Raw genomic sequence first — 15,973 nt, 5'->3', positions numbered from 1 at the left:
CATAGCTGTTGATTCACGTCGTTGGTGCATCATGTTCATGATTTGCACTCGTATATGGTCCCACAATAAGGAGATAAGTTGCTTTAACACAATTATTTCAACATTCGGCGATGTTATTATTTATAACACACCATCTATTGCCAAGAAACAATGCATTTGCCCAACTCTGTGGTTCAGAATTTACAATAAAATCCCTAGCAAGTGGCATGGACTCCAGGATATTTTTTATATGTTGTTCATGCTCCTGCAAAAATAAAGCATGAGCAGCTTTTTTGAATAATCAAGACCAAGATTGTTATGTTTTGGATAGCTTTGCAACACCTAAAATGGTTACAAAAAAATTAGATTAAATACATCTATTTATATACAAAAAAAATAAAAAAAATCGGTATACATAAAAATAATTAATTGATTATGTACCACTTTCACAAAATTATCAAGTAAATGTCTCAAGCATTATGCATGGTGACTGCCCGTAAATAGTAGATTAACTGCCTTGATAATCCCAGGATGTCTGTCCGATAAAAACGTATACTCATTGAATGGAATGCTTTGACATGAAAACAAAACATTCTCAGATGATAACAAACATATTCCCAATTAATATCATTCTCCGCGTCCACTACAAAATAAGCAATTGTGAAAAGATCATCATCGGCATCCTTCGACACAGCAAGTAGGATACAACCTTTAAACTTATTCTTTATATGAGTCCCGTCCAAAAAAATCAACGGTCTACAACCAGTAACAAAACCAACTACACATGCGTGCAAACAAATGAACGGTCACTTAAATTTGTTAGTTTCGATATCAATCTCACACTCAGCAACACTTCCAGGATTCGTTTCTTTAACTGCTCGACAATACCATCTTAGTCTATCATAGCATCCCTTATATGTGCCATGAATATCATGCATCGCTAACTCCTTACCCTTTCACACATTGCAATAGTTTAACTCTACACCATAATCTCTTTGTAAGTCTTTTTGAATTGTACAAGGACGATAAGAGGGCTCTCCTATAAGTTTGCCTTTCACCACATTAACTATTCATGTTGCATCTGCTCTAGGATTTCCTCTACTACGTAGATTATTATCACCACATGTATGCTCTAAATTGCATTTTCGGATCGCAAATATATTGTCTGCTTTGTATTTAAAAGCATAAATTCTCCACCCACAACTAGTGTCAGTACAAGTAACAATGACTTTCTCGCTATCATTCTTTCTGTACGAAAATGAACGTCTTGTAAAAACAACATAATTTTTAACACATCTTCTAAAGTCAGCAACATCTTTGAATGTATGATCTACACCACAATGCAATTAATCCAAGCATCTAGTGTATTGCTCAAAGAGGCTTGATCAGCTTCGTTACCACTATTTCTCTGTCTGTCTTCCTCATTGATATAAACTTGTTAAGTGCAAGATACAAAAATAACATAACATAAAAAAATGCAAAGTATGAAATGTAAATAATATTAGTATCGTCAAATAATTCATATCATGACAACAAAATATATTTATATTATCATAACATAGAACAAATTATATAACCACAATAATCTCAACTAGTGCACAATTTCATGCTTCATAAATTAAATATAAAAAAATTATCAAAAATAAACAGGGACATAAATCTAATATATTTAAACTCCGAATATTTTTGTTGCGGACATGTTCGTTTTTACTCTCTGCCCTCAATTCAATCATGCTGAGCTTCATACACATATGAAGATGAATCATATTTAGGACATCATCATCGTCGTTCAAAGCCACGTGCCTCTTGTGTTGGAGGGTTACGTATTACAGAATCATAGCTTCAGGAGTGATCTCATCAATTTTTTTCCAAGCCTCTCAAAAATGTCCAGCAAAATACAACCGCTGAAAATTGAAATCACGAACAACTGTTTCTTGTATTTACAGCTACCCAAAAATGACATGTTGCAAGACCCACTTTCATATTCCATTTTGCACCTAATACAAAAACATACAAAAGTAATTGATATGCACATTTCAAGACTTTAAAGAATTTTCAGAATTTTTTAAAGAAAATTAAAAACTTTCTCATTCAAGAAATAAAACATAAAATTGAGAATAAAATTGCATTGATCGAGAAATCTAAAAATAATTTCTGCATTCATCTTTACACTGTTTTGTATTCAAATAAGGCAGCCGTATGATTAAGACCACAAGATACTTGTATTGCTTTTACGTTATTATAAAAAAAAAAATCATAATACGAAACCCTAAATTTTCGAAATTCAACCGGTGAAATTCCAATAAATAATGAATTTAAAACAATAAAAAACACACAATAACAATCAAAAACCATAAGAGAATCATTAAATTGAAACAAATAAACACAAACTCACTAAAAGCTAGAATTTCACGAACTCTCTAAAAGTTGGAATTTCATGAAAAAAATGAGAAAGTTTGAGGAAAGAAACTCACCTTCACTTTATTTTCCCTTCGATGAATTTTTTCTTCACGACGTCTTCAAGATTTTGAGCTTCAAGTAAATGAGGTTTCACACAGACCCACCATGGGATTTCTTCTCACGAAGCCGATGGGGGAGATTGGAGTAACAGTATTAAAACCCCAAATACAGATGGATTCAACAAAATAAATAAGGGTAAAAATGGGTTTTAATTAAAAATGAGGTCAATTAGGTAATTTGATGTTTACAAGTGAGTTAAAACATATGAATGATTTTGTCAGGGAGTGAGAATATATTTGTTTTACACTAGAGACTGAACACAAACTTTAGAGTGATATTATGGATTTTAATTCAATTGTCCCTTTTTTTATTTTATTTTATATATATATATTTTTTATTTTGGTCGAGTAAATTTTAATATATATTTTATTATCGACCTGGCGTGCGTGAGTTGTATATCTATATAAAGCAGCACGTGCTTGTCACGCGAGTGACCCATCCATCCGCTCTGCGCCATCCCGCTTATCCCATTGGTCCGCGAAACAAATTGTACATTGAAATATAGCTGCTGGATTCTGTGGGTATACGGAATCATTCCGCCATTTTTGTGTCTGTATATCCTCTCCTTGAGTGCACACGAACTCGCCAAGAGGAGAACAATTTCTGGAGATCTATCGCGATCAATTGGAAGCCATGGGTCTCTGGGAAGCTTTTCTCGATTGGCTGCGAAGGTTTGGTTCCTGCTATTTTTAAAATCTGTTGTCTTTCATCCGAGATATTAGATGCATGGAAATGAATGCGATTGTTGTTGTTGGAGGTTTTGGTTTGGCATTGAGTTGATTTACGCGATAATTTTAGTTGTAGGATTTATGTGTGTGGTTGCTGTTTTGTCCTTTTTCTTGTGCTACTTTTTGTTTGTCTTCATTGCCTAGGTATTATATAGTCAGTTTGTTTATGTTCTGCGTTGGAATTTTTTTGATAATTTATGAGTCTGTAGGTTGAAAGAAACCAGCTGTTATTTGGTGAATGGCAATTTATTTATTTTAGCCACTTTCTTGAGCAGATTGAGAATCGAGATAACCCTGTTGTGATGATTATTTATCACGTATGTTTTTTGACTCCATGAGTCATCTTCTTCCTGCTAGTTGAAAGTGGTCTCTCTTAGTAATTCCATGATTCAGCGGTCTCCATCAATCCAAATTGTACTCAATAAGTACTCTGTAGTCTGTATTCTCCCAAGTTTGTAGTTTGTACCCATAAATTTCTCGAGGGTTGGTTTTTTAATGCAGTAATACTCATTAAAACATGTTGTTTTAAGGTAATATTTTGTAGAAACGATGGTAATTCAGTATCTTGTCAGTGGCAAATTACATGTAACATTTCGTAACATATCACAAAAAAAGTTAAATGATACATGCATTCAAAGGTGGTGCATGCTGGCCATTGACTGGAATTACATGAAGCTATTTTATCAGTCACCATCTTATTATCATCATTATATACTTGAACAGCATTAGTGGACCTGTAAAAAAATTATTTTTGAAGGGCTAGTCATCATCCTAATCAAATTACACAATAAATCAATTTTGGCAAAGTCCTAGCTGTCTTATTCATCTTGCTAGCTTATTGTTCTGGTAGTGATTATCACACTGCATGTTGCAATTATTTTTTTCTGTTTACATGTTGAGTTTAGTCAAACAAAATTATTGTAACAATGTAATTAACCAATTCAAAGCACGCGGTGACTACTGATTTGTTTGCTTAAGTTGGCAACTGTTTGTTGGCACTTGTCTATCCAACTTTAAATATACCAATGTGCTATTCAATGTGATCAGAACATCATGAGTTGTCAAAAGTTTGGCAAAATTTATATGAAACTCTGCTGCAAGTATCTATATCAGTGTACGAAGTTAATCCTTTGTTTTTCTGTGACTCACTCATATAGATGCAAGATCATGACCGGAGAGTTTATATGGTTATTGGTGATTTTGTTGATGATAGACCAGGATCGATGACTATATTTAGAATGTTAATGATCATCAAATTTGCCTTTAGAAAAGTAATATAAATATATGTTTATCATTCTGCTCATTTGCTTTGGACTAGTATTTTATATTTTCTCTCATCATTCCGTAATTCTTGCAGCCTGTTTTTCAAGCAAGAAATGGAGCTTTCTTTAATAGGTCTTCAAAATGCTGGGAAAACTTCACTTGTAAATGTTGTCGCTGTAAGTAAACAAATGCATTATCCATTTGTGCATGTTTGTACAACTATTTGCTTACATTTCCTTTATTTTTCGGCAGAGCACTTGCATTTAATTTCTCTCTTTTTTTTTGTTAGTCTGGTGGATATAGTGAAGACATGATCCCTACGGTAACTTTTCTGGTTTAATCCACATTAGTTATTTTTATAATTATCTTCTAGACTGACAATACATTTAATTTGAATATGTGAGTTGTATTTTTTATCATCCAGGTAGGATTTAATATGCGGAAAGTCACTAAAGGAAATGTTACAATAAAATTATGGGATCTAGGAGGTCAGCCAAGATTTCGCAGCATGTGGGAGCGATACTGTCGTGCAGTTTCTGCTATTGTGTGAGCTACTATCTCCATCTTCTGTGGTTTAGTTTATTCTACGATTAGTTTTGCACTTTCCTCACTGGACGGCATTTTCCTATATTGAAACAAACAGCCAAGAAAAGTGACCAATATACTCCCAATTCAAATCATGGCAGTCAAGTGATTGTGCATCTTCTAACCAATATGATCCTTAAATATATCTAATGATGAAGTTTTTGATGCACAAGTCTAAATATATAATACCACTTGAATTTACTATCTTTTAAACGTGATTTTTTGTAGCTACGTTGTTGATGCTGCTGATCATGAGAACGTCAATATCTCCAAAAGTGAACTTCACGATTTGCTGAGCAAACCATCTCTAAGTGGTATTCCTCTGCTGGTACTAGGAAACAAGATCGACAAACCTCAGGCATTATCTAAACAAGCCTTAACTGAACAAATGTAAGTTTAGAAGTGCAATTTCAAAATGGAAAGCTCAACTATCATGTCTGTAAACTAGCATTTGCTTCTTCACGTTTTTCTTCCTGCAAATTTTAAATTAAGCAAATTGTGTTGTGCAGGGATTTGAAATACATCACAGATAGGGAGGTTTGCTGTTTCATGATATCGTGTAAGAACTCCACGAACATCGATCAGGTCATTGATTGGCTAGTTAAGCATTCAAAGTCGAAGAGCTGATTGTTACAACTCCAAACTCTCCATTTTTTGTGATTGAGTTGTTGTGTACTAAAAAAGTATTTCTTATTAATCATCATTTAGTATATGAATTGTCCCTGTTTGCATGTACAATGACTTTAAGGGCTCCAATTTTCTTCGTTTGTTGTATAATCATACTCACGAATGGAGCTGTAACATGTATGTTATATCTATATTATATGTGATGTTATAACGAGGAGGAGATGTTTTGAGTAATATCATAGTACCTTTGATTTGTATTTTGAAAATGATATATAACAATTTTAATATTAAAAAAAATTTATCTAAAAAAATAAAATACTATATTCTCTGTGATGTTATATCGAGGAAGAGATGTTCCGAGTAATATCATAGTATGTTTAATTTGTATTTTAAAAGTGATATATACAATTTTAAAATTTTTAAAATGCTAAACTTTCAGATTGAACGAATTAAATCTGAAGAAGTGTTTGAGGGGATGATTTGAAATGCTTTCATGTTATGATCAAATTGTAATCTATCAAATGACTCAGAAAATAACTATGATGTTTCCATTTAGATTGATGAATTTGGAGTTAAGAATTTCAAATTTATAATGACAAATATATTAGTTCAAATAGAGAAGATTGTCCAAATCAATGTATACAGTTTTTAGAGATTTTATCCGACCGATATAAGACAACTAACATATCTCTCTTTTACTCAGGAAAGGAAATTAAGATCTGAAACCATGTTAAAATTGAGATTTAGACCAAATTTAATTCTAAAAGCTAACTCAAAGAGAAATATTGTCCAAATCCAAATATGTAACTCTAAGCAATTTTATCCAACTGATTGTAGGATTTCTCACTATGACATTTATCATTGCTATAAGGGTTTTTTTTAAAAATAATTCAAATTTTAAAATTAATTTCAAAAGTAATTTAAAAGAAAAACGTTTTCAAAAATACCCTAATCCGCGCTTACGAAGCGCGGACGCTGCCCACGTGGAGCAGCGTCCGTGCTTCGTAAGCGCGGACACTGCAAACGTGGAGCAGCGTCCGTGCTTACGAAGCGCGGATGGTAATTGCGACGGAATTTAGCGACAGAATATATAATACAGCCGTCGCTACAATTAATTTAGCGACAGTTGTAAAGACCGTCGCTAAAATTGAATCAGCGACGGTTTAACAACCGTTGCTACTTTTAGCGACGGAAAAACCGTCGCTCAAATCCGTCGCTAATATTTGCTATTATCGTTATCACCTCACACTGCACGCTAATAATAGTATTAACAGCATGTACATATACGCGGCGGATAATCTTGAACTTTCAACGGCTTGTATCTTTGCAGCATGCAATGTGCGCTGCGGAAAAAGAATTTGTGCGCTGCGAAAAATCGTTTTTGTTGTAATGAAGACATTAAATAAAAACAGAAAAAAATTCATCACGAAATAAGTTTTTTCATAAAACTCTACTATTCAACCTGGTTTTGCAGTGAGTCAGGGATGACTGACACCTTATAAAATTTATTGACATTATTTTGTAATACACATAATAAATATTAATTAAATAACTTTTCTGATTTTTACATAATTTACTTATGATTGTGTTTTATTTTTTATTTCAGAATAATAGTCTTTTGTGTACATTATAAAGAGATTTTGTAAATAAAATCACAACCCATTTGGATAAAGATACTGATGAAATAATTATGGTTATCATTCAAATGTATCAAACACGTTGTGAATATGGATTTAGACGAAATTACTGATTTTTTTCAAAAAAATATTTATCATTAATTTTATTGAATGTGATTTAAAAATACATTTCTATCACATATTAAAAAATATATATATATATAGTTTTTCGAAAATTTAAGAATTAAATATATATTAAGGTTGGTGGTCGACATCAATATACTAAACACGATATGCATCATATCATTGCTTTAAGCTAACACAATCTTAAATTTTGAGATATGATAGTGATTAATAGCCAAAAAAATTAACCTAAATGCGTTGTATTTAAGAAAGTTTTTTAAAATTAGCGAAAAATAGTTTTATTTTTATATTTTTTTTTCAATTTAAATATTTTTTCATTTTCACTAATTTTTAATAATATTATCTAGCGGATAACATGCTGTTAATAAGAATTAGCAACGGTAAAGTCCGTCGCGAAACGGAGCGACGGTTTTTAAACCGTCGCTGATTCAATTTGAGCGACGGTTGTTTAAAACCGTCGCTAAATGATTTTAGCGACGGTTTTGTTATACAGTCCGTCGCTAACTTCCGTCGCAATAACCATCCGCGCTTCGTAAGCACGGACGCTGCTCCACGTTTGCAGGGTCCGCGCTTACGAAGCGCGGACGCTGCTCCACGTGAGCAGCGTCCGCGCTTCGTAAGCGCGGATTAGGGTATTTCTGAAAACATTTTTTTTTTAAATTACTTTTGAAATTAATTTTAAAATTTGAATTATTTTAAAAAAAAACCCTTGCTATAACAGAGAATTCTGAGTTAATTTCTACTCCGTTGATCTGATTTGCATTCACAAAAATAATATTTTCATCATAGCATAAAACTATAATCCATCTTTCCAGAAACATCTTAACACTACATCTATTCTTGAAAACACACTCAACAGAGGTTAAATCAATGTCAAATCCATAACTCTGACCTCCATACAACACATAACGATACTTTTTTCCAGTGATTCACTGATTTCAGGGAGCACAAATGGCGGAGGAGATGGCAAATCTTTCTTTGTCGAGTAGTATACATCAGCCAAAAGTAGTCATATCGGATCAGGGTCGATACATGCTAGTCCTGCAAGGCCTTTTACCGATGCATCTTGAAGACCTTTAACCCCACTGCATGCTATTCCTACAACTATACCACTAATCTTTTTCAGTATAGTATGTGAATCTAAAGGCCAAAGCATTTTTGTTGTTACTTGCTAAGTCTTAAATCATATCAAGAATCGATATCTGGGCTTTTAGGTTAGATATCTCGGACATAGGATCTTCGGATGATACGGAACCGCTCCTATATGGGAAGTTGCATTGGTTTTCTTTCATTTTTTGAGATGGGCTTCTTCTGAAACGGGGACATGTTTAGAAGTTTCCAGACGTGGGAGCCATCGGAATGAAATCGTCGAGAATAGATGTCTCCCCCACATATTTGAACTGTGGTAGTGATTGCTTGGCAACATCTTTGAATTGCCTGTGGAATCAATTAAAAGATAAAATTGACAAGATTCCAAGACATGAGAACAATTCTACTCGAGAGACATGTTAGTATCCTCTTCCTTTATCATCTTCAAAAATAATAATTACTTTTAATTTAATTTTTCACCACTCCTTGAAATCTTTTGTTTTAAAATTTATTATATCATATTCTACTCCGATAAATCATACTCGAAATTTCTAAAAGTTGCCCACTTTATTAAACAAATATGCTTCTCTAACATAACATTAACACTATACAGTTCTACAGTGAAAAACGTCAATATTAACTCATCGGAAAAAATTCAACACATTCTTGCGTTACTAAACACACATCATATTTTCTATATAATTTTGAGGAAGTATTTTTCAGAAAATATTTTTCGAAAAGTACCGTGAAAACAAATCCAAACATAGAGTATGAGTTCCAAGTTCATGGTAAAATAACACTCTCGAAATCTTTGATTCAAAAACCATCGCATTGCGTTCGAAATAGTGGATTAAACGTTGAGGATTTCAAATGCTCGGAAACAATTTACATCATGCTAAAGCTTCATAATTTTTCTGGAAAATAAAGTTTCATAAAGTTTTTGAACAAATCATCATGCTGCAAATAAAAAACTGATAATTATGAGATAAAATCAACTATTCATAGTTTAGATTATCTACAGACAGAACTCACCAATAGATTCTTATTTCAGAAACAAGAAACCAACAATGGCCAAATTTTATTCATTGCAGGGAGCAATCTGTTCTCCCCAGTTTCATCCTCAGCAGCTTATCCTGAAGTCCTTGCAGTGAATGGGACACTGAATGAATTGCTCAATCACCTCTTTAATTTCTTTCTCATGCTTGTAGGCTTCTTCCACTTTGGCAAGTGCTTTGATGTCATCCTAGAAGACAATGAAAGAAGAAATAACCCTAATGGCTCGGAAGAGCAAGATAACATAGCTTAATGAATGTAATCTCTCATAGATTTTAAGGAGTTAAGTTACAGATAGAATCGATCAAGGACATAACCATATTTCTTGGAGATAACATCATGATACGAAATGAAAATGGCAATAACAATTCCCCCAAAACAACAAAGTCAAACCGGCTCCTCCAACAATGCAGAATCTTATCAGCTACTCCAAAGTAAGAAAGCATGGAAGAAAGAACATTTGATGCATGAAGGTTGAGATCTAAGTGGCGTTGTTGCTGACATATTGAATCAATCACATAGTCCTAGTTTGCTAATACCAAGTGTCCCACATGAAATCATTTTATAAGGTGATGTTTACTGATCAGAATACCCACAACAAATGAGAACGGTGCCATCAGTACTCACTCACAGTTGGACAGCCATGAGCAGCAGAGATAGTTAGTAAAACAGCATCAGATGCTCTTCTGATGTGGAAATTCGAGCAAATAACATTTACAAGCAACCTATAAAGCGAAGAGTGAAGAAATCCAGACGTTGAATATTCTTTGCCGAGGCAGATACTAAATATGCCAATCCCCTCAATAATAACCTGTTGAGTGAAGTTTAAAATCAGTACTGCATATTTAAACATCTGCAGCCTATGGGTACATTAATAAAATATTAATCAAAGCAAAAACAACAAATGTTGTTATTATCTAAAACCTGGTGTAACATTGCATTATCATGAAAAAAATGCAAACTTATTTCTCCATCTTCTCCAAATTGTTGAAGAGAAGCTGAGTATCCGAGTGGAAGATCCCATACTTCAGTTGACAGATATTCATGTAGTATAACACCAATGATATCAATCAAATGATTCCTTGCATCACAATTTTTAGAAATTTTTGAACATAATGCTCTGGCACAAGATTTTATATTCACATGAAATACTGCTATTCTGATAGAATTCTTTGTTATCTTGTCTCGACTGGATTCAAACATTCTGCTGAAATATGTAACTACTTGATCAGACAGACCGAACATGATCTCATTTAAAATATACATAGTGGTAGTTTGCTTATACCATGACTGCCAGCTTTCCTTGCAGTATTCTTTGGTCTGCAACTTCGTTATCAAATCACGCAAGTGTCCCAGGAGGATGTCAAGTAACATAGAAAAAGACCCTTCACTTCTAGAATCTAAAAGAGGAGATCATCTGTTGTAAATTTACAAACTAAAAAGAAGTGAATTTATTAAAAAAAAAAAGAGACAGATAAAAACTAACCTGCAAACATATACAGACTCACCAGTCTAAGAATTCCAGCAAGAGTTTCATACAATTTCTGACTAGCAATATTAGAAAACCAAGGTGGCATTTTAGGCAGCTCATATTCCTTCTGCCCATTTTCCAATGGGGGCAGCAGTTTTCTGCTTTGAAAACCTAAATATTCAGGATTTCCATGGTTGACATTGCTTGCAGCCTTGATCTCAGCTATAGAATGTACGAATCCAAGTGAAGATAGTCTTGTTGATGCAAGTTTCTTGAGTGAACCAGAAAATATTTATTTCTGGCTCATACAGAGGGCAAACACATCCAAGAAACGAGCAGTGGTCACCAAAAAGACATCGATACAAAGAAAGTGAATGAAAAAGGGAGTGGAATTCAACTAGGTTAATCAGTGACATTATGACACTTCAACAAAAAATGGCGTGTTGTTCATCTTATTGGTTTTACAAAACCAACACATCTTTGGAATGCCAAGTCTTCAGGAAAAACAAATGCCGAGACAGAATAATTCTTTTTACGTAGTACAGATTTTTGTTTTCTAGATTACTTAGTGTTTAATGAACTAAAACTTTTCAATCTAAGAATTGAAAATGATGACACTAGAGATACAAAGAGAATAAAGAAGTACAAAACGTGAGCATCTAAAGGTCCATAAACCATAAAAATTTTAAATAGTATCCAGCTGATCCCCAACAATTTACGACTCAGACAACACGACATTATTCATTCGATGGTGCAAATGAGAAAGACATCACTGCCAGAGAATTCGAGATGAAACAGTTGCTGAGGTTATGAGCTTTTCAATAAAAGTGCGACAAGGTCAGAGAGACACTGTAGGAGACACATAATTAATATTGTATTATGATTGTAAAGGGCATGGATTTGGCAGAATATTACCATAGTACGGAATAGAATGTCAAATAAAGAAATATTTGCAGTTAATACTGTAGATATACAGGAATCCATGATACAAACTAAACAGATGTTATCACAAAGGTTATGAATGTGAAAAACGGACAATATCCTACCTTATCATGGATTAAAAGGTCAAAGTATATAATACCGTGGTTAGATGTCTGTATAAAGCCTATGTGTTTCATCAATTCAATCGGATTGAAATCTACCAATATTAACGCAGTAAACTCTAATTAGCTCACAGTTTCACTACTCTTTTCCTCCTCAATGTCTCTGCGTTTTTCACCAACTAATTTGATCATCATCTCACCAGTTTATATTGGATTGTTGATCACTTCATTACATAAGACTGCTAGACATCTACGTGAAGTGCAGAATTCTCCATTAGATACCCTTTATGAACAAAAAATTCTAGACACACGCGTAGTAACGATAACAGGAAATTCAAATTTTGGATTAGTCCGTTAACCAAAGCTGCTTCTTCAACTTGGTATATCCACTAAAACATAAACTTACAGGGAAAAAACCCTTTAGGGACAAGACCTCGATGTAGCCCAAGAAATCAAGCAAATATGGTAAGTAGTAACTTCCTATGCATAATGCTGAGTTGAATCTATCGCTAGCTTCCTTATCCATCCACGATCAGAATTCCTAATGAGATGCATAAACAGGAAAAGGAGAAGGTTACTTTGCAGAATACCGGCCCTTATCCCAAGCCACCAATTAACTACTGCTCAATTGGTATCAGATTTATGACGACGACAATAAAATGAATATTTGGAGCAAACATGATAAGGTAATCATACAGGAGAAAGAAGAAGGTAGTCTGAGATAAGACGTGGACCACAAAAATATGTCACAGCGAGTAATTTATGAACATGTAATAGTGAAAGTGACTCCTCATTGCTCAACATTACTTGAGGAAGCTTTTCAACAAGCCTGTAACTGAAATGCATGGACATGTTATTATACTCTCCGATATAAAGTCACAAGATTCATTTTAAAGAGTACAAAAACTTGCTAAAAACCTCTGTGGTAACATGCTCAAGTTGACCATGTCCTCTGGATGATAACATGAGTCCAGAGAATGCCTTTGCATCAGAGGACACCTCTTCACAATCATCGCAGATCAAGGCAAAAAAGCATTCCTGCAGTAGCAATCAAGTTGCACATATTAACTTATGATACTGACGACTATCAGTTAAATTGCTTCATTTGTTTAAATTCATCAACAATATTACCAAACATGGTGGCATTCTAAAGCATCTTATAGAATACACCACACGAGAGTTGAAGCTCTAAACCACACCAAATCTTGCAACAAATATTTAAATCTACTTGATTCACATTTATTTATCTCAAATGTAAGTCTACAATCAAACAAGGAAAGATGACTAGCCGTTATATAAAGAGAATCCGTATTTCACAATACTATTCACAATTAAGGGCATATAGAATTCGTTTAAACAATGATGCAACAAGTTCAAAAAAGAGATGCAAGGACTCAAAAAAATAAATAGATATTTCTGCTCAGATTTTCGAAATTTGAAATAAGATTCAACAAAAGGGTAATAACAATTTGGTATCATCTAATGCCATTCAAAAGGGGCATTCAGAGGGGCGTTTTAACTGCACAAGTAACAGCTATTTTAAGGCTAATGAAGCCCTTAAAAGATGGCTGTAATGTCCTTGAATGACAACCTCTTCATCTCACCTCCATGGGCCTATAAATACCCTGCATGATGGCACGATGAAGCCACAAAACATCTACAAACACTCTGAAAGTTTCAGCAGAAAGTTTGTCAACTCCATTAACAGAATTCTGCTAATTTTCGAGCAGAATCTATCCCTTTTCACAATACTTGACAACATCAAAATTTGAGCAGAATCTGCACATCTTGGATAGCAAAAACAACTCGAGCGGATCCTATAAATTCGAAGCACCTGCAGCATCCAAGTTCCAGTCCAGTTCGAGGCAAGTGGACAACATTAGAGTTCGAGTATTCCACTTAATCTTCTTCCATGTTTCTTAAGATCAAAACCAAGTAAGTGGGCTTATATATGTGTGTTTTAAAATAGTGATGTTCCTCTTTTTGAAAATTCAGTCGTACACTACTCGTTTCACGTCATCTGATTCGTACATGTTTTGTTCTACATGATTCCTTTGTTATGCTATGATGTCTTGAAAAATACTGTTATGATTCGAAGTAAAAGTGGTAAGGAAGATGATTAACAATGATCAAGTTCGAGACGTTAAGTTTCAAGCATCGATTTTAGTTTTATTTTCCTTTATGTTATCACTTCCGTATTTGTGTTTTATACTGTGAAACAGTCACAAGTTGTGTAATAGACTGACTTTTTGTTATTTTATGTACTACGTAGCTTGTTGTTTCACGATTTTAAATTGTTAAATAACTCCGATGACGCGTCTCGGTTTCGGGACGTGACAAGAGACATACTCGAAGAACGGTTGAATAGATGGAGAGGGTAATCATTGGAGAAAGTGCAGGAGTGATTGTGTAGGAATTTTTCTGGGGATTTCTTGAAGAGGTCCAGGAGTTGTATGCAGTGGTCTTTCAGCTCAGAAAGATTGCTGCACTTACTCGTATCTTCTTCTTCCATAGATGCTGCTTCTTCTCGACCATCGACCAAATCCAATTTCCCGTTGTATTTTTACATACAAACGAAAAGGGCCCAAAAGAATTAGCTTTCGGGAAATGAAGAATCCTCGAAGACTTTCGGAGAACAAACAGCGCAGAGCAAATCCAGAATCACTTCGGGTCCATTTTAGTTTCTTGGAGCTAATAATACAATACGATATAATATAATATAAAAAAAATCGAATTAATATTATATTTAAAATCCTATAAAATTCGATTATAACAATTTAACTTGTTTATTAGTATATTAACACCTATATTAGTTCTCTCTCAAAAAAAAAACACCTATATTAGTATATTTAACCCCTGTTTTTATTTATTTCCACTAAATAGTAAGATACGGATTGAATTTTATAATGTAATTGCGAAATGGTTAAACTCACATTAGTTTATTACCCCACGAGTGGCCGTACCATTCCTTTTTAATATAATCTATATCTATATAAATATATGAATGTGAATTGTGAATTTACAAAAATGTCCTTACCTTCATTTACACACTCCATATTTAATTTTTTTTTGTTTTCCATGTTTTTCATCCATTAATTAATAATCTATATCTATATAAATATATGAATGTGAATTGTGAATTTACAAAAATGTCCTTACCTTCATTTACACACTCCATATTTTTTTTTTCCATGTTTTTCATCTATTAATTAATAATCTATATCTATTATATATATAAATATCTATATAAATATATGAATGAATTGTGAATTTACAAATCTATATCTATATAAATATATGAATGTGAATTGTGAATTTACAAAAATGTCCTTACCTTCATTTACACACTCCATATTTAATATTTTTTTGTTTTCCATGTTTTTCATCTATTAATTAATAATCTATATCTATTATATCTATTATATAAATAAATATCTATATAAATATATGAATGAATTGTGAATTTACAAAATGTCCTTACCTTCATTTACACACTCCATATTTAATTTTTTTTTTGTTTTCCATGTTTTTCATTTATTAATTAATAATCTATATCTATTATATATATATATATATAAATATCTATATAAATATATGAATGTGAATTGTGAATTTACAAAAATGTCCTTACCTTCGTTTACACACTCCATATTTAATTTTTTTTTTGTTTTCCATGTTTTTCATCTATTAATTAATAAATCTATTTATATATATCTATATAAATATATGAATGTGAATTGTAAATTTACAAAAATGTCCTTACCTTCATTTACACACTCCATATTTAATTTCTTTTTACATGTTTTTCATCTATTAATTAATAATCTATATCTATATGTCTTTACCTTCATTTAC

General features: G+C 33.0%; 1 protein-coding gene and 1 pseudogene across 1 annotated transcript; one reads left to right on the top strand and one right to left on the bottom strand.

Moving 5' to 3' along the window:
- Positions 1-2,939: 2,939 nt before the first annotated feature.
- LOC140815260 (ADP-ribosylation factor-like protein 8a) lies at positions 2,940-5,919 on the top strand. Its single transcript, XM_073174389.1, has 6 exons — positions 2,940-3,170; positions 4,585-4,666; positions 4,780-4,812; positions 4,915-5,036; positions 5,304-5,465; positions 5,585-5,919. Exons 1-6 carry the CDS (start codon positions 3,133-3,135, stop codon positions 5,700-5,702), a joined length of 555 nt encoding a protein of 184 aa, XP_073030490.1. The 5' UTR covers positions 2,940-3,132; the 3' UTR covers positions 5,703-5,919.
- A 2,238-nt stretch (positions 5,920-8,157) lies between these two features.
- On the bottom strand, positions 8,158-14,653 carry LOC140815397 (uncharacterized; annotated as a pseudogene).
- Between the last annotated feature and the right edge of the window lie 1,320 nt (positions 14,654-15,973).

This window comes from Primulina eburnea, chromosome 15, assembly GCF_022965805.1.
Source record: "Primulina eburnea isolate SZY01 chromosome 15, ASM2296580v1, whole genome shotgun sequence".
In the NCBI taxonomy this organism is placed as follows: Eukaryota; Viridiplantae; Streptophyta; class Magnoliopsida; order Lamiales; family Gesneriaceae; genus Primulina; species Primulina eburnea.
The sequence above is the reverse complement of the archived record's forward strand: the minus strand, read 5'-3'. Positions and strand labels throughout refer to the sequence as shown.